Here is a 23,235-nt window from a genome sequence, read left to right on the forward strand (position 1 = left end):
GTATTCCAGAAGCCCAAGTGTATGAACAAGATAAGGAATAAGAGAGGCAGGGCTTATCCTTCCCACTTTGCTGACATGGAAACTGAGTCAGGATACGTGCCCATCAAGTAACAGAAGAACCACACTTGGACCTTAGAACTCAGCTGGGATTAAATACAGATCTGAATGGAGGTCCCGAGTGCAGAGAGGAGCCTGCTCAGCTGTGAGAAGGGAGGCAGGGTCAGGAGAAGGGTGCGGCAGATGGAGAATCTGTATCACCCATTCCCAGAACTTCCCACCCAGAACCTCATGCCCTCTGCCTGCCTGCCAGCAGGAAAGCAGTCTGGGGCCAGAATAATTCCCCTAAAGGTAGCTGGTTCTCATTCTTCATGGCCAGCCCCAGAGCAGCCAGGAAGGATCTCATCCCCTAGAGTCATTTAATGCACCCTCCCCACAAATCTAAGGACTAACTTGCCTCCCTCCACCCCAGACCTGGCTGTAGAGCTCCTGGAATAGGAGAAAAGCACATCCTCGTTCCCCAATTGCTTGTGGAGACCATGGCAGAAGGACAAGTTTAGGCCAAAGGAAGGAAAGTGAGCCAAACATACGCCCTCTCTGCAGTTCAGATCCCCAGACTCAAGGTTTAGAGCCCTCGAAGGCTGACACAGAGGAAAGAGAGGGAGAAGGAAGCCTGGGGCTGCCCTCGGGGCACCCAGTCATTGGAAAGTCTCAGTGCCTCCTCCCACTGCCGAAGGTGTCTCACATGTGCCAAAATGCCATGTTCGTTCTTAGAGCTGTGCACAAATCCTATGGCCCTCCCCTCTACCTTCCTTTCACCTGTCCTTAAAATTTTCCCTTCACACTGAAACTCTGGAATCAAATGGACTTGAAATCCAGACCCTCCACCCAGGCATTCAGAAGTGGCCTTAAGAAGTTATTTCATCCCTGAGCCTCAGTTTCTTCATCCACAAAATGCAGGCAGTGATAAAATCCTCGTAGAGTTGTTGTGAGGCTTCATCGAGCCTATAAGGTACTTGCTGCAGTGCCTGACTGATGAAATGCAGATATTGTCATAAAATCTGTACCAGGACCTTTAACCTCCTGGTTTCACTTCCAGCAATGCCTGACTCTACAACAATCCATAAGCCATTAGCTGGGGCAATATTAGACCTATAAGGATTCTTCCCAACAAGACACATCCATCACTCAGAGTTACAAATGTGGAGTTCATCTGGGGACTGGGATAACAGAGCATCGTCCCTTTGAAGAGCTCCAGCCCTATGTTTAGATCTGCACTAGGGACCCCAGGGGCGATCGGTACCCATCCATTCACCTGCCTCTCCAGGGTCTGCGGGCATCCATCTCAAGCCAGACAGGCCTCTCGCTCATCTCTGATCTATCAGTCATCTCTCTACACCCATCTTCTCTGTATCCATCCACTTATCCAGCCAGCCAGCCATCCAGCCAGTGATTCACTCACAGTAATCCACTCTCTAGGGCCTGAGGCCCAGATCTCTCAGGCAAAGAATTCAGCACCAGAGGGTTTCCCCACCTCAAAATGGTGTTTGGGGAGTGTCAGGCAGGGCCGACTGGGGTGGGACACACGCTTCCTCCCCTCCTCTCCCAGGATAGGTAGAGGTCATGAGCAGAGCCACAATGTCACAGCCAGGGCAACATCACTGAAAGCTGCTGCCCAGCTCAGGGGGTAGCCTGGGGTCACTGCATGCACCCTTTAACTGAGTTATAAGGTGACCACTTGCAGGTGAATTGTATCCTTCAGTGACCACTGCCTGTCTGCATGGTTCTGAGCTGCTTCTCAGTGGCACATTGCCCCAGGGGTCTGCAGATGACGCATCTGTATAGGCTTGCCTCTTCCCGCCAGCCTGAGATGGGCAGCATCTTCCATTCACCTGGCCAGGGCCAGGCCCTGGAACAAGCACTCAGGACAGGGGAAGGTGGGGTGGGAGTGGGGGAGTGAGTAAGACAGGCTCCCTGCCCTTGAGAAGTGTACTGATTAATTGTGGGCAGCAGGGAAAAGGAAGCTCGCCATCTCTGAGGTCTTGTAAGCTGTGTGTAAGCTTGTGTGTAACATTGCCCCCTTCTTGGGGCCTCACTCAGCACTGTTCTCAGGTGATAGCTGGTTCCCAATCACTTTTCCATTACAGAAATCGATAATTTGAATTACTCCAAAATAACTAGTACCTTCATGCCCCTGCAAAGCTAATTTTTTTGGGAATGCATTTGCCCACGAGTTTCTCTCTGGTCTGGAATCTGTCTTCTGTCTTTATGAGTCAATCCAGGTAGAACAGTCTCTCTTCTCCCACGTCTCATTCTTGTGGCAGAGTGAGAGTGGGATTTGGAGTCAGAGACTTAAGTTCAAGTCTTTGCTCTGATACTTACTAGCCCTTGTCAAGCTACCTAACCACCCAGAATGTCAGTTTCCTCATCTGTAAAATAAGATTGCAACACCCCAGTGTTCGAGAATTAAATGGATTAATAATGTACATGAATGTTCCTGGCATTTATTAGGGAATCAGTGAACCCTTGGATAAATATCTGTTTATTCTATGCCAGAATCTGAAGCCTGCTATAAATCTGTATCATGAGGCCATCATATAACGAGGTCCTAGTATCACTTCTGCAATAACAATAATATCTTACATTGGAGAAACAGATGATTATTTATAAATATGCACATTCTCATAATGACAAAGCTGAGACTCAGGAAAGTTAAGTGAATTGCTGGGGGTGGGAAGGGGGGCAGCTGACACAGCCCTCTGACTCTCTTCACACTTTCCCACTTCCTCCATTGTCCCTGATTCAAAACCCAGCGCAGCTCCAGGATCCTCACGTGAAGTTCTGCTGTCCAGCAGACGCTGAAATGACAGGCCCTTTGAACATCCTCTTGGAGGAAGAGTTGTAAGCTTGGTGCAGGCTGCCCTCGGCACTGCCAGGAGAATAAATCCTCCTAGAAGTCGCCCGAGAAGGGTCATGCGGAAACCTCCAAAGGCTGGGCTCTGAAAGGAAGGAAAGAAACCGACATTACCAAGCATCCCTTTCATGCCAAGCACATTCATGGCCAGTTTCTCACTGACTCCTCAAAACCAATTGTTCTTAACCTTTTTAGGGGGTTGCATACCCCTTTGAGAATCTGCTGAAAGCTGTAGATGCTCTCCTCAGATAACGACTCATAATATGCACATGAATGCAGTCAGGTCGAGGTTAAGAACTCCTGGTGTGAACCTGGGCTGTTTTCAGATTTTCTTAGGCATCAGAGACCTTCCCTTTTAGAGGCCCCACCCACAGCAGAGCAGACATTACATTTTCACACACACACACACACACACACACACACACACACACACGTAACATCACACACACACACACGTAACATAGAGTTGCAGTTGTCTGTTAGGCATATGTGTTACAATTCCAGATATTTAACAAAACATTAATTTCAAGTCTGTCCTTTCTTTTCCTATTTTGTAGCCAACAGGCTTTTTTGGTGAATTTTATTGAAATATGTCACCACTACAGACAAATACATAGCTCCTAAGTATACAGCTCGGTGAATTCTCGTGAAGTGAGCACCTCTGTGTAACTGGCACTCTGGTCAAGAAACAGAACATCCTGAGCTCCCAGAAGCTCCCCAGGTCCCCATCCATTCGCTACCCCCAACCCAGGGTAATCTTGGTCCTGACTCCCAATCAAAGGCTAGTTTGGCCTGTCTTTCAGTTTCGTATAAGGGGAATCACATGGTGCATATTCATTTTTGTGTCTGGCTGCTTCTGTGGAACCATAAACTTCTTATTCAGGTCTCAGGCATTTTCAGAGGTGTATTAAAGGCTTATAAGCTGTAGGTACTGTCAAAATCATGGATTCTCAGCCTTAGCTTCACATTAGAATCACCAGGGAAACTCTTTAAAATCCTGATGCCCAAGCTGTCCCCCAAAACAATTAAATCAGAATCTCTGAGGATAGGATCAGGCATTGGTGATTTTTCATGCTCCCAGGTGACATCCATTGCCACCAAGGTTGAACACCTCACGTCTAAACAACTCTGTGAGATATTAGTCTCGCTATTTTACAACTGGGGAAACTGAGGCTCCAAGAGTCTTCGTCTGTTAATGTCATGAAGCCAGAGCTCAAATTCAGATCTGATGTGGAGTGGTGTTTGCCTTGCCTTATCCCTGGGTGAATAGTAAAGCCCAAACCAGGTGGTGATGCCTCCTGCCTGGGACCCCCTCATTGTGAGTCCTTCTAGAGGTGTGGAGAGGGATGTGGAGTTTCCCAGGCTCGACAGCCCAGGGGCTGGCCCTAGGGAGAAAGTCACCAGACTCCACCTTTGCCCCTCACCTCTGGAAGCCACAGAAAAGTCCCTGCGGGTGGCAGTGGCTGCCAGCTGGGGAGCCGTGGGGGAAGTGTCACAACAGCCATAGTTCTTTCTGCCTCCACCTCTGATTCCCCGAGTGCAGTGCATAATTCTGCCACTCAGTGGCACCTCGAGCTTCTGTAAATCCTGTGGTTTCACACACACTGGGCCTGTGGCCAAAGGAAGGCAGGCAGACACCAGGGTGCTGGCGCAGGGAGAGGAGCGTGTGCAGCAGGAGCTTCCTGAGGCATGCCTGGGTGGCTGGGGCCTCACTTGGGACCTGGGGGACAGTCTGGCTGAGGCTGGAGCTGCTCCTGGGTCTTGACGGGGCCTGTCCCTGGCTGGCAAGGTGGGTGCAGGGACATGGCTGCAGCCAGACCCCGGAGAGACAGGCCACTGCCTGTAACTAAGCCGGCAGAGAGAAACCACACCTCCCCAGGCTCACAATGAGTGGGGTCCCCCACTACCCTTCACCGGGCTGCCTCTGGGTCCCACATGCCTGCGAGCACAGCCCACGCACACTCCCATGATGCCCTGGAAGTGGAGGTGCCAGCCCGGCCTCAAAGCCCAGGCATAGCTCCAAGTCCTTCCCTGGGAATCTGCCTGATCCTAATCCCAGGACGGCTGAGGCCCTCAAGCTGCTAAGCGGCCTCCGAGGCTGGATCTGTCTTCTTCCTTGCAGTTTGGAGTCAGATTGCCTAGATTCAAAGCCAAGATCTGCAACTCCCCAGTTACTTAACTTCCATGAGCCTCAGTTTCCCCATATGTAAAATGGGAAATAAGAATCCATGCCATGGAGGGTTGCTGTGAGGATCGAATGACTAATTATGTATAGAGTCTTAGCCTAGTGCCTGGCACATAGGAAGTGCTAAATAAACGTCAGCTACTATTATTATGATGATTACCATTTGAAAATGGAAGGGTTGAATGCCTCTCAGTCAGATAAGCACCCGGATTTGGTTTTACCAGTTTAGTAAATCCTCACCCCCTCCCCAGGACCTCCTCTCTAGAAGAGCTGAGTTTGGGTTCAAATCTGGCCTCGAGGTAGAACAAACTTCCTATCCCAAAACAGAATGAACCTGCCCTCATATTAGAGAACGCCCTCATATTAGAGAACACCCTCACTTGTGGCAACCCACACATGGCCCAAGTTCCAGCAGAGGGAGTGAGTCCAGGCTGCACACAGTTCAGGCAAGAACCAAGCTGCCCTTAGCGGCGGTGAGAACAAACATGAGAACCACCCAGAGGGGACTGCCCAGCCCCCACCCAAGAGGCTGGAGCCGTTGTCCCCACAGTCTGATGAGCCCCTCTCTGGGAACAGGCCTGAGTGTGTGACCCCAGTCTCCCTGCAGCCTCAGGCAGCTTCCCACCTGGGTGCCATCCCTGTGGTAACAGAATGGGCACTGAGTCGGGATACCTGGGTTCCAAGCTTGGGCCTTGTTATCATCAACCAGCTGTGTGGCCTGGGGCAAGTCACCCACCCTCTCTGGACCTCTGTGACAGGATTCAAGTGATCTTTAAATCCCCTCCCAGCTCTAACATATGGTTTTAGCAAAGTATCTGGCACATAGTAGGTGCTCAATAAATTATAAAATTCAAGACACAACTCTGCTAGATTCCAACATCCAGCTACTTTCTCCATACTTGATCTCGGCCAAAAGGCCAAGAAGTGATCATCCAGCTACTTTCTCATCTTCAGTACTGAGTGACCTGAGTGATCCAACTCCCAACAGTACCCAACCCAGGGGAAGAGTTCAAGAATTGAGGATTTATTGATATCATTAATTGATTACTTTTGGCCTGGCTTTCAGTCCAACCTGTTCCCCCACCCAAGGCTACAAGTGCCCCAAAGATTCCAGATTAGAGGTGCTGAGGTGTCTGCCTCCCCAGTAGACTACAAGCTCCAAGAAGACAGAGTTCATCCTGCTCCCCATGTCAGGTCCAGTTCAGGCAGCCGATTATCCCCTCATGTGGTCCTGGGGCATAGAACTGACCCTCCATCGTCATGGGGCAGAGAAAGCATCACAGAGCTTCACGCTGGGCAAGTTCTTTTATTGGAAAAAGAAAAAATAAAAGGCCATAGCACTGCCTGTGCCCAGCCCTCCCATGGGGGATGCACAGGTCAGACACAATGCCCAGCCCCACAGGGGCCCAGGGAGGGCATAGGCCGTGGCCAGGGGCTGCAGTGGAGCCCACTGAACTGCAGCTTTCCAGGGGGGTCCTTGGACCAGGACTCACTTGGGCCCAGGACTTCCTGAGGCTGCAAGGACTAGGCTGACTCTCTGCTCTCTGGGTAGACCCTTGTTTCCCACATGCTGCTCCCATGTCTGGTAGAAAAGCAGGCCTCTCTTTGATTCCAGAGAGCTACCTCCAGTGGCTGGTCTTGCACATCCACTTCTAACACCTCCCGCCAACTGAGATAGGCAGCCCCTTTCATTTCATCTTCAGGACACCAGCCCCAGGGGCTGCTCCCATCCCACCTGCCCCTCTGGGCCTCAGAAGCCGGGCATCATTGGCTAGACATCTCCTTTCCCTGCAAGGAGGGAGTTCGCCTTTCCCCTGCAGGCTGCTGGCACCTTTGAAGGTCCATGGAAACCTCACCTACAAAGCCTTAAAGAGCCCCAGCCCCTGGGCAGGCTGAACACACAGTGTCTGTAGCCCCGTTGTCATGGGGAGCTGACAGGGGGCACCAAAGGCCACCAAAGTTTGGCTCTTCTTTGCTAGAACCCCGGCTTCTCTTCCACTAGAACATATGCAGTAGAGTACGTTCCCTGGTAGCCCTACAGGAGGGGCAAGGGGCTTTTGGACATTTACTTACAGGGGGCCAGGCTGGACCCACACAGGGAAGAAGTCACAGACCCTCAGGTAGCGAAGACAGCAGGATGCAGAGAAGCAGTCGTTGGCCTAGCAGCCAAGGGGAACACACAAACACGCTCACACACACATGCACTCACCTGCATACGTACACACTCACACACATGAACACTCATACACACATGCTTGTGCACACGTGCTCATGCACATGCATGCACTCACACTCATAGAAATGCACATTTGTGCACACATGTGTGCACATGTACTCATACACACACAGGTGTGCTTACAAATGCATCCACATTCATACACGTGTGCACTGGTGCACACACATGGGCTCACACACAGGCATGCTAACGCACGCAGACTCACACATTTATGCACACTGCACTTACACACATGTGCACTCACACATATATTCACATGTGCATACACACAGGTTCTAATCTCAGGAAACTGCCTCTAGTTCAGGAGATTCAGGCCCCGCATGGCTACATCTCTTCACGGAGTTTCTCCAGATCCCCATATTACCTCCCAGAGCCCCAGGCTGTGTGCCCCGCAACCAGCACCTGGCAGCCTGCAAAGTCTCAAAGTTGGATGCTTCTGGCAAGGCCGAGCGGGCCTCTAGCTCTGGCTGCAGGACAGGAAAGCCATAGGTCTAGAAGAGGTCAGGAGTGGGCTGAACAGCTCCCAACCACGGCACCCGTCTCCCCACACCTTGAATTTGGTGGAGGCAGGATCATAGACAGGCCAGGGCCCTGCAGGGGCATGAGAAGGAACAGATACTGGGAGACAGCCATGGGAGAGAGTCCTGGTGGATATGGGTTTGGGGGTGAGGGGTCATGCAGTGTGGGAGTCCTCTATGTGGCAGGCCTGGGCCCCCCTCGCAGGGTTGGGAGAGGGGCTGTGGAAGAGAGGGGCCGCCTAGGTTGTGTTCTCCCCACCCTGGCCTTCCTAGGAAGATCGGTCTCTGTGTGGCCCAGACCAGCCCCATCCGGAAGGGAAAGCCCCCAGGTCAGGAAATGGACTGATCCAGCCAGGGGTGAGGGACAGGGGGCATAGGTTGATGGCCCACAGGAAATATGAGGCCCGTCACCCTCCCTCCCACCCTGGGCAGCAGGGTGGGCCCAGAGAATGACTCAGAAGCGGGTGCTCTGGTAGCGCAGCCGCCGCAGGTCTGCGAGGCCCTCACTCCGGCCATACACCTCCCTACAGGGACTCTCGGCCAGTCACCGGGCCCCCGCCCCACCACCCCCACCGCTGCTGCTGCCACTGCCGCTGCTGCTGCCGCTGCTGGAGCTGCCACTGCTGCACCGGTCCTCATAGATGGAGATCTCAATCTGGGGTCGGCAGTTAAGGAGAGCTGCGAGCCCAGCTGCTGAGCAGGGGTCGGACATGAACCAGTGGATGGAGTCCAGCAGGGGAGTGGGAAAGTGGGCTCGTGCTGCTGCCTAGACAGTAGGGATGTAGAGGCCTGGGAGCTAGACCCTCCCCAAGCCCATCCATGCACATTACTTAGCTAACAATTAGGGAGACTTGTAAGGCCGGGCCCTGTGCTGGACACATAGCTGTGATCACAGCAGACAGGGTCACTGCCCTGATGGCACTTACATTCCAGTGTGTCTAATGACCATATCTTAGGACACAGATGTGCCCAGGGAGGTGGTGTTACTGCACAGGAAGTATGAGGACTTTAGTGTCCTGCGTTCAAATCCTGACTCAGGCACTCACAAAGCTGTGTGACCTTACACCAGTCACTTAACTTGTTAGCTATCCATTATCGCATCTGCAAAATGGGGATTAAGAATAGAATCTTGGGGTTAGTGTGGAGATTAGATTAAATGTATGTAAGACACTTAGCACAAAACCTGGCACATAGTAAAGGCTCAATAAAAACAAGTGCCTCTCACTGGGCTTTGTCAACACGTGATTCTGGGTGTTTGTGGTTTTTTGACTCTGTTTCTCCTCAGTTTTCCAGTAAACCTTATTTTTTAGCAATTCTACTCGTGTTGATGTTGCCTGGGGGGGAGGGACTTGTGCACACCCAGATCACACTATTCCAAGTGGAGGTGGAGTCAGCAGAACCACGCCCCACCCCCTGTCCAGCCTCTCACCAGGACTGAGACCTTGGGGGAGTCACATCATCCTAGACCTCATGTCTCTCATCTGCGAAAGGAGGACAATGGGACCTGCCACAGGAGATTCCATGAGGATTGCATGACACTGTGGACCTGTAAATGAATGTGGTGATTTGCATATTCCTGGAGGGGTCTTTGTAGTTAAGGGTGAGCCTGGGCGTGATTCCTAGCTCCCACATTCAACAGCTGCACGACTCTGAGAAGGCTGCTGGGAATAATCAGAGCAACCCACCTGGTAAGATTATTATGAGAAGTACATGAATTCATATTTTCAAAGCACTTCACATGATAGCTGGCATATTCTAAGCACTGATTACATGCAGCCCAACAAGTGCAAACCCTGAAACTCACAAAGCCTCCAATAACTTAGGGTGGTGGAAGAGGGCTGAGGACCACTGATGGAGGGATTCTTGGGAAAACCTGAGTGGAGGCCCCCAAGGTGACCTCGTTTCCTGGCAGCCTCACCAGCATCTCTACTGGTTGGCAGTCCTGTGCCCTCACACAGAATAGCCCAGAAGGATACAACCCTCATCCCACGCTCCACGGGGTCTGTGAGTAGGAGGCCTCGAGGTGCAAAGATCTTCTCATTCTGCTCCTGGATGTAGCGGGAAATCTTCTTGAGAACCTGCAAAAAGAGGAGCCAGACAAGGATGAACGTGCCGCAGGGCAGCCCTGAGGGAAGGGATGCACGGTGGGGCGGGAGGGGCCACCTTCTCGTAGTGGGTCTCCATGCAGAGGAAGATGAAGTAGGCCGTGGCGCAGGCCAGGCAGCCCTCGAGATAGGAGCTGCCCCCAATCTTCTCAGCCTCTGCATAAAAGCCGTTGAGGGTCTTCACAGTCTCTTCAAAGAGCTGCCGCTCGATCTGGAGAGGGGGACAGAGCCAGGCTGTGGTTAGCCTCCCTGGAGTGTGCACAGTCACAGGTGGGGCTGCGAGTGACAATGGTGGGGCCATGTAGATGGGGAAGATGACATTGGCACACAGGCAAGACCAAAGAGGCTGCAGGCAGAGCAGAAAGAGCACTGGCCTGGGAGTCAGGAGACTGGGGGGCCAATCCAGACTTGGCCATCAACTAACTGGCTGCGTTACCTTGAACTAACAGCTTAACCATCTAGGCTTCAGTTTCCTCATCTATAAAATGGGAAAAAGAATGGCTGCTTGTCCTTCCTTGGAAACAGGAAACTCCCATGATATCCTAGATGTTTTCTGCAGAAGATCAGAACAAGTATTCTAGTGACTTTGACACGTCCCATCTTGCTGGTTGTGAGAGAGCTCAGGACTAGATTCACAGGGGTTCTCCATGTTTGGATGGGGCTGCATGAGACTGCTTCAGTGAGACCTCAGGGGCATCTCTCCAGGAAGGGGCATTTCCTTCTAGCTCATAGGTCATCCGCAACACCACCGCCCTGTGTGTTTGGATATCTGAGAAGCTGTCCTGCCCGTTTCCATAATAGGAATAGCTAATATGTATTAAGCACTTCCTATGTGCCAGGAAATGCACTCTTTCATTTAACCCTCATAACAATTCTAAAAGAAAAGTACTATTGCCATCCCCATTTTACAGGTGAAGACTGCTCTGTGGTCCTAAGACCACGCGGACCACGAACTGCTCTGTGGTTCCAGCTGCCACCGTCTCTGGCCCCTTCACTGGCCTCCCTGCCCCTGCTCCTGCCCTAACTTCCTGTTAAAATCAGATTATGTCACAGCTGTGATCAAGAGCTCCCACAATCTTCCCATCTCTCTGCAAGTTAAATCCAAGAAGTCCTCACAATGCCCGCTAGGCCCTCCATGGCCCAACCCTGCTACCCCTGGGCCCGTCTCCTCCTCTCCTCCTCACTCAGTACCCCTGCTTCTTGAAATTTCCTCAGGCCCTTTGTGTCTGTCTCCTTAGCTGCCACACTTTCCCCTGCAGGCTGCCATGACACCCTTAATACCCTTGGGTCTCACCTTATTCAACAGCCTCCCCCCCATGCCCATGATCATTCACCTCTCCCCAGCACACCCAACCCCCCTGACATCCTCCCATTATTCTTCTAGTATTTGTTACCTCCTGAGCGAGGTATATTTACAGTTGACCCTGGAACAACATGGACTGAACTGTGTGGGTCCATGTATATGTGAATTTTCTTCTGCCTCTGCCACCCCTGGGATAGCAAGATCAACCTGTCCTCTTCCTCCTCTTCCTCAGCCTACCCAACATGAAGATGACAAGGATGAAGACCTTTATGATGATCCACTTCCACTTAATGCATAGTAAATATATTTTCTTCTCCTTATGATTTTCTTAACATTTTCTTTTCTTTAGCTTACTTTATTATAAGAATACAGTATATAATATACATAACATGCAAAATGTGTGTTAATAAACTGTTTGTATTATCAGAAGACTCCCAGTCAACAGTAGGCTACTAGTAGTTAAGTTTTTAGAAAGTCAAAAGTTATATCCAGATTTTCGACTGTGCAGAGGATAGGCACCCCTAACCCTGTGTTGTGCAAGCGTCAACTATATTTGCTTGCTTTTTCATTTTCTACACCATCTAATAGAAAATAAATGCCATGAGTTTACTCCTATATCTTTAGAGACTAATACATACTCAATAAATACTTAGTGACTGCTAAGTGAACTTGTCCAAGGTTACAGCTCTGACCCCAGTCTGTGCTCTTCACTGTGTAACACCAGACAGCCAGGAAGGTCACATTCCAAACTCAGCAGGTGTCAAAGTGTCAAAATAGTAGCCCTATTTTTCACATTCTTTATAGTACCTTCTTCCCCACTCATGCAGCAGGACCAGAACTGCTCATCACACAGTTTAGGGACCTCCCTGCCTCTCCAGGACAAAACCTCTGTCTATGAATAGTTAGAAGCTTAGGAGTTCCCCCTACACAGACCTGGGGAGAACTCATAGAGAAAATCCTATGAAAATCCTGCCCATCTAGTCCATGTCTCAAGCCCTGCTGCTCCACCCTGGGGGTCACCCCGCCCTGAAGGACAAGCATGCTAAGATGAGAAAGAGACCCACATTCTCTCCGAAAGCTGGCTCCGGGTCGTATCAGTACAGACCATCCCTGCCCCCACTTCCCAAACCCATTCAGATCTGCCTGGGCTGCTGAATGAAAGCTCAGGATCTGCCTTCCGGCTTCCCCAGTCCCAGGCCCACTCTAAGGCAGCCTAGGATGAAAGCTGCAGACACCCCTGGACCAGAAGCAAAACTCAGCAGCTGATGCCTCACAGCAGCCTGAGGTCCTTGAGTCACCCAACTAGCTGAGTCTAGAGGCAGAGGCTGTAGGCAGATCCCTTGGCTGACTGCCTTTTATGCCACCCAGCAGACTGTGGGATGGTGCATCTGGCTCTCCCCTTTGCCCGAGGCAAGAAGAAGGGAAAAGCAGCCTGCAGCTCTTCCTTGAAGTCTCCAAGCTTTCCCTGCAAGACTGTGATCATGAAGGCATCTAGTTTGATCTGTACCCACAAAAGATGCAATTGTGTCAGCAAGAAAATAAGAGTCCTGTGAAAAAGCAGAGAGGCAGGGCACTTAAGCCCATCTGGTACTTACTAACTCCCGTAAGTCACTTCTTTCTGGCCCTCGGTTTCCTCTGCTAAATGGGAGGGATGGACTAGTGTGGAGCTTCTCAAAATTTCATGCATATCTGAATAACCCAAGGAATAGATTAAAACCCAGATTTGGATTCAGCAGATCCAGAGAGGGACCCCAGATTCTGCATTTCTATGAAGCTCCCAGGTTATGTCGATATTGTTGATCCACAGGCCACAGTTTGAGCAACAAGGAATTAAGGTTCTCAGCTCCAGCTGCACACTGAAATTATCTGAGCAGACTTTAAACCCTATGATGCCCAAGTCTCCCCCACCAGGAGATTCTGAGTCAATGGTCTGGGAAGGGGGAGGATAGGTCAGAGCAGCAAAGATCACCACTGCCCTGCCCTACCCAAGCTGATGCCCTGCAAGGTTGCTTTTTCAAAGCTCCCAGGTGCCTCTAAGGTGCAGCCGAGGATGAGAAGCAGCACTGTTTCTGAAGAAGACCAGCTGAACAAGACTAGCAATTCTCCAAGTGTAATCTATGAACCACTTGATTCTGATTCACCTGGGAATTCCTCATTAAAAATTAAGGCTTAAGACCTAGTATTTGGGCTGGGCATGGTGGCTCACACCTGTAATCCCAGCACTTTGGGAGGCCGAGGAGGGCGGATCACTTGAGCCCAGGAGTTTGAGACCAGCCTGGGCAACATGGCAAAACCCCATCTCTACTAAAATTACAATAAATTAGCCAGGTGTAGTGGCACGAACCTGTAACCCCAGCTACCTGGGAGGCTGAGGCAGGAAGATCACCTTAGCTGGGAGACAGAGGCTGCAGGGAGCTGTGATCACACCACTGCACTCCATCCTGGATTTCCATCAAGGGGAAAAAAAAAAAAAAGACCTAGTATTTGATAGCACAGCAGGGTGACTACAGTCAATAATACTTTAATTGTACATTTTAAAATAACTAAAAGAGTATAACTGGATTGTTTGTAACACAAAAGATAAATGTCTGAAGTAATGGATGCCCCATTTACCCTGTTGTGATTATTACACATGGCATGCCTGTATCAAAATATCTCATGTACCCCTGCTAGGTACCCACAAAATTATAAATAAATAAATACTAAAGTTTAAACAATCACGATTAAAATTCATTTTAAAATTAAGATTTAAAGCTATGCTGATTCCAGAGCCCCACTCCTAGCGAGTCTAATGTAGTTGGTTTGGGCTGCAGTCTGAGCATCGGGATTTTTTAAGCTCCCCAGGAACCTCTAATGTACAGCCAAGGTTGAGAATAGCTGCTAATAAATGGAGTCTCCTGAGCCACAATCCAACAACTGAATCAGCACCGCTGGACAACACCTGTATCATCCAGTAGGACTCAGGAATTTCCATTTGTTTAACAAGCTCTCTATATCATTTTTAGGCAACTGAAACTTGACAGCTGCTGGACCAGAAAATCCCTGAGATCCCTTCAGCTCTAACTTTCTATGAGGAGACAGTAAGACAATATTAAGAATCATCCTTTTGATTTTTTAAAATTCATCCTTTTGAAGTGGCCAAACAGGTTATGTGTCCTTTGATATTAGGTGTCATAGGATCCTGGATAAAATACATTCCAATAAGAACCTCAGTTCCATCACAGCCCTGGGTTCCAAGTGCAGAAAAAGGCATCCTTACCCGGCTGTCCAGCTCTGGGGGGAATTTGGTCTGGAACTGACAGATGGTCCCATCGCTGTAGTCTCTCTGGATAAAGACCTTGGTGGCCAGTGAGGCACTTCGCCGGAGCTCCTGCAGATTGTGGACCTGAGGAGACGTGCAGGCGGCATGTGCTGAGAGTGACCATCCATCTCGGCATATCCCAAATGCAGGGGTTTCCCAGAATGCGGGTCTTCCAGCACTAACACCAGGAAAGTTCCCAGCATGCAGAGACAAGCTGGGCACACTACAGGTGCTCCAGGAGGCCAAGGGAGGCAGGGCTGTGGAGTCTACCCGAGAAGCTGCCTTGAGCTATCCCAGAAAGATCTTTTAAAAGCCTAAAGCAAGGCTGGGTGCAGTGGCTCGTGCCTGTAATCCCAGCACTTTGGGAGGCTGAGATGGGAGGATTGCTGGAGTCCAGGAGTTAGAGGCTGCAGTAAGCTGTGATTGTACCACTGCACTCCAGACTGGGTGACAGAGCAAGACCCCGACTCTAAAAAAATTTTTAACAAGCCTAAAGCAGGGTCAAAGTTGAGTCTCTCTCTCTCTCTCTCACACACACACACAAACACACACACACACACACACACACACACACACACAGAAGAACATTTCATACTTTCATTCATTCACCAAGTACCAAGCATTCACTTGTGAGACCCTGTGCCTGGGGAACCCAGCACTGAACAAGACCAGTGCTCCAGTCCTCCCAAGTGGAGCTCACAACAGAGTTGGGGGCAGGGAGCATGTGGGACAGAGGAATACCTGATGTACCCCTGAACTCAGAGACTGGGGTCCAGGCCAAGTTTTATGGCCCCGGCCAGAGAGCACCCCAGATGCTTTTCACATCCAGCACTTCTCACCACAGGAAACAAAGGGCCCATGAATGTCCAAACTTCCCCAGAGAATAGTGTAGATGAAATGGACAGAGGCCAGAAATGGAAGAAATAGCCTTCCCTGACAGGAAGGAGAGGGGAGATATCTGTCCCTTGTGCACATCTGTGGACTTCACATTGGCACAGACTCTAGTGTTTGAGGGGAATGGGCTCAATTCCACAGAACAAGCCCACTTTTTCCACCTCTCCAGCCTCAGTCATCCACATTCAACACAAGCATCCCACTGGTTGAAATGTGCCCAACACTGAGACCACGTGGAGACCAAGCCCCAAAGGCAGAGTGAACAACAGCCAGTTCATCCCATGTAATTAAGCTGGATCCATTCAGTCACTCGGCTCTCATTTATTGAGTCTCTCCTAGTGCCAAGCTCTGGGGGTGCTGAGCAAAAGAGTCTGTGAGCTCCAGGCAGGAAGACAAGTAAATATATAATGAATTAGACAGTGACAAATGCCACAGAGAAGTAACATCTTACCCAGAAATGCTCACTCAGAAAAGGCCTCCTGAAGCCTGTGTTGAGTCATAAAGGAAGGCCAGGGGTTACCAGTAGTAGGGGGCAGGCAGGGAGCGTGGAGAGGGAGGAAAAGGCAACCCAGGCAAAAAGAGAAGCTTGCGCAAAGTGACAAAGATAGAGCACATGGTCTACTAGAGGCAGATTTCAGCAAGACCAGAGGTGGTTTGCAGATTAGATAAGAAACAGTGGGAGATGAGACTGTAGAGGAGGCAAGGGTCAGATCACAAGGAGCAGGAAAGATTCCTGCTGAAGGGGAGGATTTAAGATGAAAGATACTTAAACTTGCTTAAACACTGGGGAGAGACTGTGTTAAAGATCAGTTGGTTATAGGTATGTTGCTTTATTTCTGGGTTCTGTGTTCTGTTCCATTGGTCTATGAGTCTATTTCTGTACCAGTAACCCATACAAAACCTGTTGTGTTGGTTATTATAGCCTCGTAGTATAATTTAATGTCAGGCAATGTGATGCCTCTGGCTTTGTTCTTTGCATAGGATTGCTTTGGCTATTCAGGTTCTCTTTTGGTTCCATATAAACTTTAGCATTTCTTTTTCTTTTTTTTAGCATTGTTTTTTCTAATTCTGTGAAAAATTATGTTGCTAATTTGATAGGGATTGTGTTAAATCTGTAGATTGCTTCGGGCCACATGGTCATTTTAATGATGTTGATTCTTCCAATCCGTTAGCATGGGATGTCTTTCCATTTGTTTGTGTTATCTACGATTTCTTTCATCAGTGTTTTGTAGTTCTCCTCATAGAGATCTTTCATTTCCTTGGTTAAATGCGTGTGTGCATGTGCGTGTGTGTGTGTGTGTGTGTGTGTGTGTGTCTGGCTATTGTAAATGGGATAGGGAAAGGACTCCCTATTCAATGAATGGTGCTGGGAAAACTGGCTGACCATATGCAGAAGAATAAACTGGACCCCTATTTCTCACCATATACAAAAATTAATTCAACATAGACTAAAGACTGAAATTTAAGACCTGAAACTGTAAAAATTCTAGAAGAAAACCTAGGAAAAACTCTTCTGGATATTGGCCTAGGCAAATAATTTATGATGAAGTCCCCAAAAGCAAATGGAACAAAAACAAAAATAGACAAATGGGACTTAATTAAACTAAAAAGTTTCTGCACAGCAAAAGAAATAACCAACAAAGTACACAGACAGCCTACAGAAAGGGAGAAAATATTTGCAAATTATGCCTTTCACAAAAGACTAATATCCAGAATCTATGAGGAACTCAAACAATTCAACAAGAAAAAAAAAACCCCATTAAAATCTGGGCAAAGGACATGAACAGACATTTCTGAAAAGAAGAAATACATGCTGCCAATAAACGCATGAAAAATGATCAACATCAATAAGCATCAGAGAAATGCAAATTAGAACCACAGTGAGATATCATGCTACACCAATCAGAATGGCTATCATTAAAAAAACAACAGATGCTGGCATAGATGCAGAGAACAGGGAACACTTATACTCTGTGGGTGGAAATGTAGATTAGTTCAACCTCTATGGAAAACAGTATGAAGATCGCTTAAATAACTAAAAAGAGAACTACCATTCAACCCAGCAATACCCAGGATTCCCCAGGGTATCCTCCCAAAGGAAAATAAATCATTATGTTAAAAAGACACCTGTACTCATATGTTCATCACAGCACTATTCACAATAGCAAAGTCATAGAACCAACTTCAGAGTGACGACCATCAACACTTGACTGGATAAAGAAAATGTGGTATATATACACATGGAATACTACACAGTCATACAAAATAATAAAGTCATATCTTTTGCAGCAGCATGAGTGGAGCTGGAGGCCATTATCCTTAGTGAACTAACTTAGAAACAGAAAATCAAATACCACAAAACACACTTTCTCACTTATAAGTCTAAGCCAAACAATGGGTACACATGGATATGAAGATGAAAATAATAGACACTGGGGATTCCGAAAGAGGAGAGGGGGTGAGGGTTAAAAAATTACCCATCAGGTACAATGTTCACTACTTGGGTGATGGGTACACTAGAAGCCCAATCACCACCAATATGCAATATACCCATGTAACAAACATGCACATGTACTCCCTGAATCTAAAATAAAATAAAATTTTAAAACAAACAAAAATCTTGGGAAATAATAAATAACTAGGAAAGGTTATCAATAAAGTAGAAGGAGCAGATAATTGGTATATCAAGGTCCTGAAAAGGTGGGGATCCAAAAACACTATATGTGACTTTCCTAAATCCAGGTGGACCTTGCTGTATGTACAAAATGTGATCTCAAAGTATTGTGACTGGATTAAATAATGTATAAGTCCTCCTCTAGGCTTATATGAATTGATTCCTCTAATCAAGGTTTTCATTGAGGAAATCCCCTTGATATCTACTAGGAACCTATGATAACTTGGAGAAATAAGGAATGCTTTGGTAATATAAATAAGTTAATTGTTAATGTGTCTGCTCTGGTTAAAGTTTTATAATGTTGTATTTTCAAGAGTAAAGAACAGGGCTATGGCCTTCCTCTGCCCCTCTAAAACCAACTTACAAAAGTCAGTCAATGTCAATCTTGAGGATGGACTCCCCTACCCCTAGAAGGCTCATTCTAGCAGTTTTGTGGGAAGTGGACAAGACTGGGGTGAGGGGCCATCTGGAGGGATGATTCTCTTTCTAATAGTCCATGGGAAAAACTAAAGAGGTGGTGAGAAAAGCAGTGGTGAGAATGGAAAGAAAGGGAAGAAACCATTCTGATATGGACTCAGCTTCCTCTCCTCTGACCCATACAAAACCTGCTGTTCTGGTTACTATAGCCTTGTAGTATAATTTGACGTCAGGCAATGTGATGCCTCTGGCTTTGTTCTTTGCATAGGATTGCTTTGGCTATTCAGGTTCTCTTTTGGTTCCATGTGAACTTTAGCATTGTTTTTTCTTTTTTTAGTATTGTTTTTTCTAATACTGTGAAAAATGATGTTGCTAATTTGATAGGGATTGTGTTAAATCTGTGCCTGAATGCACACAGGTGTACACACATATATGTGTGCTGTCCCGAAGGCGTGTGTCTCTAGCGACTGGCTAGCTACTGACCCAAGCCATTTCTTCTTCCTCCTAGGCATACAGCTATATTAATTCCCAGCCTCCCTTGCAGTTAGGTGTGTCCCTATGACTGAGTAGAATGTGAGAAGAAGTAACGAATGCCATGTGTAGGCTTGACTCGTAAAGATGTACCATTCCTCCCTGTTCTTTCCCCTTTCATGGAGGCTGGTGGAGCTCTGTGTTGAAGATAGTGACGCCACAAATTGGGTGTCCCTGAATCACTGCCTGGAAGATTGATACCTGTTGATCAGGAACACTTACCTGGAACTTCACTGAGCAGGATACAAACTTCTATTGTATTAAGCTATTAATACATTAAGATTTGGGAGTGCTACCTTACAAAATAAATTCCCATTTCCTCTTGGCTTTGATCCACGGGTTCTCAAGTAGCCAGAGTGGGATAGGTCAATACCCTTTTCGGCACCAACAATATCCTGAGCCTTAGACTACTATCCAGGCTCTGGGTGACCAGAGATCTGCTTCTCTCCCTGGAGAGTGTTTGTGGAGGAGCAACTCTTGAGGAGCTGCTAAAGGATGATATCAGACACATTTTACATGGCAGAGCCTTAGTCTCCCAGGCCTACATAGAGTACATATATTACAGACTCATCTGAAGTTGGTGAAGAGCAGGATTTAAGGCAAGGCAGGGTCTCCTGGTTTTCTCCATTCATGGTGGCTTGAGTGTGAAGTGCCAGGAAGCCCTGGTGGAAACATGGCCCACTGACCTGGGAGCAGGAGACCTGACCCTGGGCCACATGGCCCTGGGAAAGTCTTCCCTTCTCTGGACCTCCATTTCTTCAACTGGAAACTAAGAAACTGGAGCTACATCATTGCTCAAGCCCCTTTCAGCTCTGACATTCTAGAGGCTTTATCACGGATTATGAATGCAAATGTTTACAGGGGCTGAGCAATAAGTGGGCCAGGTGGGGCCTGGGGCTAATTAGAAAACTGGTGCCCCATCTCAAGAAGGCAGATGACTATTGCCACGTGGGAATGTATACCCAGGTTGCCAGCACTTCTGGTGTCTCAAAAGAAGCCAGAAATCTAGATCTTTTTAACATCAAATATCCTGATTTTTGAATATTTCCAATACATTTTTAAAATGTATAAGCACTCAACAGACTAAGTAAGGCACACCCATGGACCAGACTCTTTTCTGGAGCTGCTAGTTTAAGACCTCTAAATAAAGAATCCCATGGCTGGGGCCCCTTGGGCAAGAGCTAAGCCAGGCTCCAGGCCACTGGCCAGCTACTAAGCTTTCAGCAAGCTGGTGGGGTTTTCGGCAGAGATCCACGATGCTCTGAAATCCTACCAGAGGATATCAAAATATGTGCACACCTCTCTCTGAAGCTGCAGTTTCTGTGTTTCCCCTGGGCATCTCCCAGGGGGTTCTTAACTGACCCAGAGACCTGAGCCTCTCTCCATTTCTCACCTTCCTCAACCCTGCCCCTCTCTCCCATTGCCACCCCTGGCTCACTGGCAGCAGAGTGAAGACAGGGCCGAGAAGCATTTCACAAGGAAGAAAATCAGTGGTGAGACCCATGGGACCAATTTTCAAACTGCAGTGTGAGAAGAAGGGGGAGGCTGCCTGGAGAGTGGGTACCACAGGTCACACATTTGGCTCCTGTTCACCTGACAGTCAACTAGCTGGGGTGCAGAGGAACAAGCTCTAGAGTGCAAATGAGCTCCTGGTCCAGTCTGCCCAAGTCCAACAGGAGTGCCCCCTGGCCCCATCTTCATCCTCATTAAAAACCATCTCATTCCATAGGATGCATGTGAGGCATTGAGAATCAGGAGGTTCCGCTGATGCCAGCACTCTGCTTCCTGGCTGGGGTGTGAAGGAGGAGTGAGGATCGTGAGTCACGGACAGCCAGGTCAGGCCCAAGGATAAAACACCAGCCACAAGGCCTCCCTTCTTCTCAGCCTGTACCAGTGCTTGAGCCTGACCCAATGTCTACTGGTCACTAATTCCATGTGCCTCAAAGATCAAACCTCCAAACACTCTGCTTGAATAACGCTACTTGGATGCATTTAAAAATCTCTCAGAGGCCAAACCCCACCACTTGGAGAAGCCCCTCCCAGCCAGGCACTTCCCAGTTGTCCTTGGCCATCTGGACTATTTCCCAGGGCAGACCTTGCTCCCAGTGACACACATTCGCAGAGGTTTGCTGCTCAGAAAATGGGCTTATTGCAGCTTTCCAAATGAGGTCAGTGTATCGCTCAGGAGGCTCCATCCCTCCTCTGAGTTCCTTACAGACACCTCTCCCCTAATGCTAACTCCTAAACAGAAATTAGGGAACAGAAAAGACCGTTTCCACCCATGAATCTCTTCCCTCTCCCTCACCCCTCCCTCTCTGTCCCTCTCCCCACCCCTCCCTCTCTGTCCCTCTCCCCACCCCCTTCCTCTCCCTCTCTCCTTCTCTCAATACAGCTTCTCCTAGAGCTGAGGAGTTTCTATTGAGAATCCTAAGAGAATAATCATGGGAACTTAAAGCAATGTTTTCCCTCTCCCAACAAGTTTATCCTGGTAATCTCAACTCAATTCTAATAGTAAAAACAGCCTCGGGAGAATGACTCACCCCACAGCCCAGAATACGTGCATGTCCTGTGCCCTGGCAGAGCTAAGGCTTCCTGCCTCAGTTCTGCCATGAGAGTCCACCCAAGGCCAAATTGTGAAGTGAGGAATGTTTGTCCTCAGCTCCCCATCACTCCTGGACTTTCTTCTGTCCCCCTGCCCTCAAACCAACACAGCCAGGCCAAGCAGGGGGCCTGAGTCCCCACATTCCAGCCCTTCATGACTTCCTTTGCATCCCTCTCTCCACCAAAGCTTCACATCAAGACCTGGAGGGCCCTCCTCTCTATCAGGTGACACAATAGGCTAATTGGATGCAGGAAAAAAAGCACTGGCCAAAGAGGCAGAAGACTCAAGTTCTTATCCCATCCCTGCCACCTTTTAGCCATATTTTCCTGAATAAGTCTCAGCACTTCAGTTCCATCATCTGTAAAATGGGATAATTATGCCTTCTTTGGCTCCTTCACAGGGACCAGGCAAGTTTCTGAACTTTAGTTGTCTCATCTGTTAATTGAGCATAATAACACCATCCTTACCCACTTCACAGGGCTGCTCTGAGGCTTGAAAGAGATCACTCATGCGATAGTGCTTTGTACATAGGAAAGCGCAATATTCTCAGAGGCGTTATGGGCAGAGGCCCCCCCAGGGGAGAGTCATGCATGCCTCACAGCAGCCTCCTGGAAACGCTGCCTCAACCTAGAGATAGGAGCCTGCTGGTTGGAATCTGTGGGCCATGGCAGACATCCTGGGACAGATGGGCCTGTTGGAATCTGTCAGATCACATCGCAGAGGCAGCTGCCTTCTCTGCCCACGCTGCTGGCCCAGCCATGCCCATGTAGCTGAAGTTCCCCTTTTCTGTCCAACACAGCAGCCTCTGCTGCAGTCTGGCAGCCCTATCTGGAAGGTAACCAACTCCTTGGTTTCTCCCTTTGTTCTTCCTTCTGTCCTCCATGTCTTTGGTGCTTTGTGAGTACTCTGCGTTGCTCTACTCTAGAAACCAAGCTCCCAGGGTCTGCCCAGGGCTTGCCCTCACACCGAGTCCTGAGGGGCAAGCTCTCCTCCTAGCTAACCTTGTGCCTTGTCAGAATGCCAAGCAATGCCAAGCAACAGCACCTTGTTCTGTGGTGGAAACTTGAGTGGAATAACAACAGCCACACTTGGTATTAATGTCACACTGCTCACCAGGATGCCCAGAAGCACTGCATTGAATCATTCACAGGCCTCTGCACTCCCCCAGTGTATGCTAGCTGGATTGGAAATGGGGAGACACCACAGAGGAAGTCAACATCAGAACTGGGGAGACCCTGATGTCCTGAGTTTCGCTCCAAAAATCCAAAGGCAAAAACTTTCAGCTCTGCTGCTGACATGCTGTGTGGAGTAGCAAATTAGTCCTTTCATTTTCCACACATCACCTTTATCATGTATAAAGTGGGAACAAAGAGCCCAATCTCCCTCCTGAAATGAGGGGGGAGAAGGGCAATCCCTAGGGGTAGAGGGTGGAATCCCTGACCTCAAGCATCATACCAAGATTCTGCCCTTAGCTAACAGGCCCCTTGGTTCAGCCTTCAAGTGCTTGAAGGTGACACACCTATCAGTGCACCTTGAAGAAGGCAGAACCTCCCATCAC

At 48.7% G+C, this 23,235-nt stretch overlaps 1 protein-coding gene and 1 pseudogene across 3 annotated transcripts in view; one reads left to right on the forward strand and one right to left on the reverse strand.

The window, feature by feature from the left end:
* The window catches only part of CRTAC1 (cartilage acidic protein 1), a 165,644-nt gene extending 156,528 nt beyond the window's left edge, over positions 1-9,116 (forward strand). For 2 of the 3 annotated variants that reach the window (XM_032134898.2, XM_032134890.2), the window contains exon 16: positions 8,381-8,504. In XM_032134898.2, coding sequence (XP_031990789.1) covers positions 8,381-8,491 — 111 coding nt within the window. In that variant the 3' untranslated portion in view covers positions 8,492-8,504. Of the gene's footprint in view, positions 1-8,380 lie in introns of all 3 variants that reach the window. The other variant, XM_032134906.2, reaches the window with a different exon arrangement.
* On the reverse strand, positions 8-7,778 carry LOC116456250 (uncharacterized; annotated as a pseudogene).
* Positions 9,117-23,235: the final 14,119 nt, after the last annotated feature.

This window comes from Hylobates moloch, unplaced genomic scaffold (genome assembly GCF_009828535.3).
Source record: "Hylobates moloch isolate HMO894 unplaced genomic scaffold, HMol_V3 SCAFFOLD_3, whole genome shotgun sequence".
Lineage (NCBI taxonomy): Eukaryota > Metazoa > Chordata > Mammalia > Primates > Hylobatidae > Hylobates > Hylobates moloch.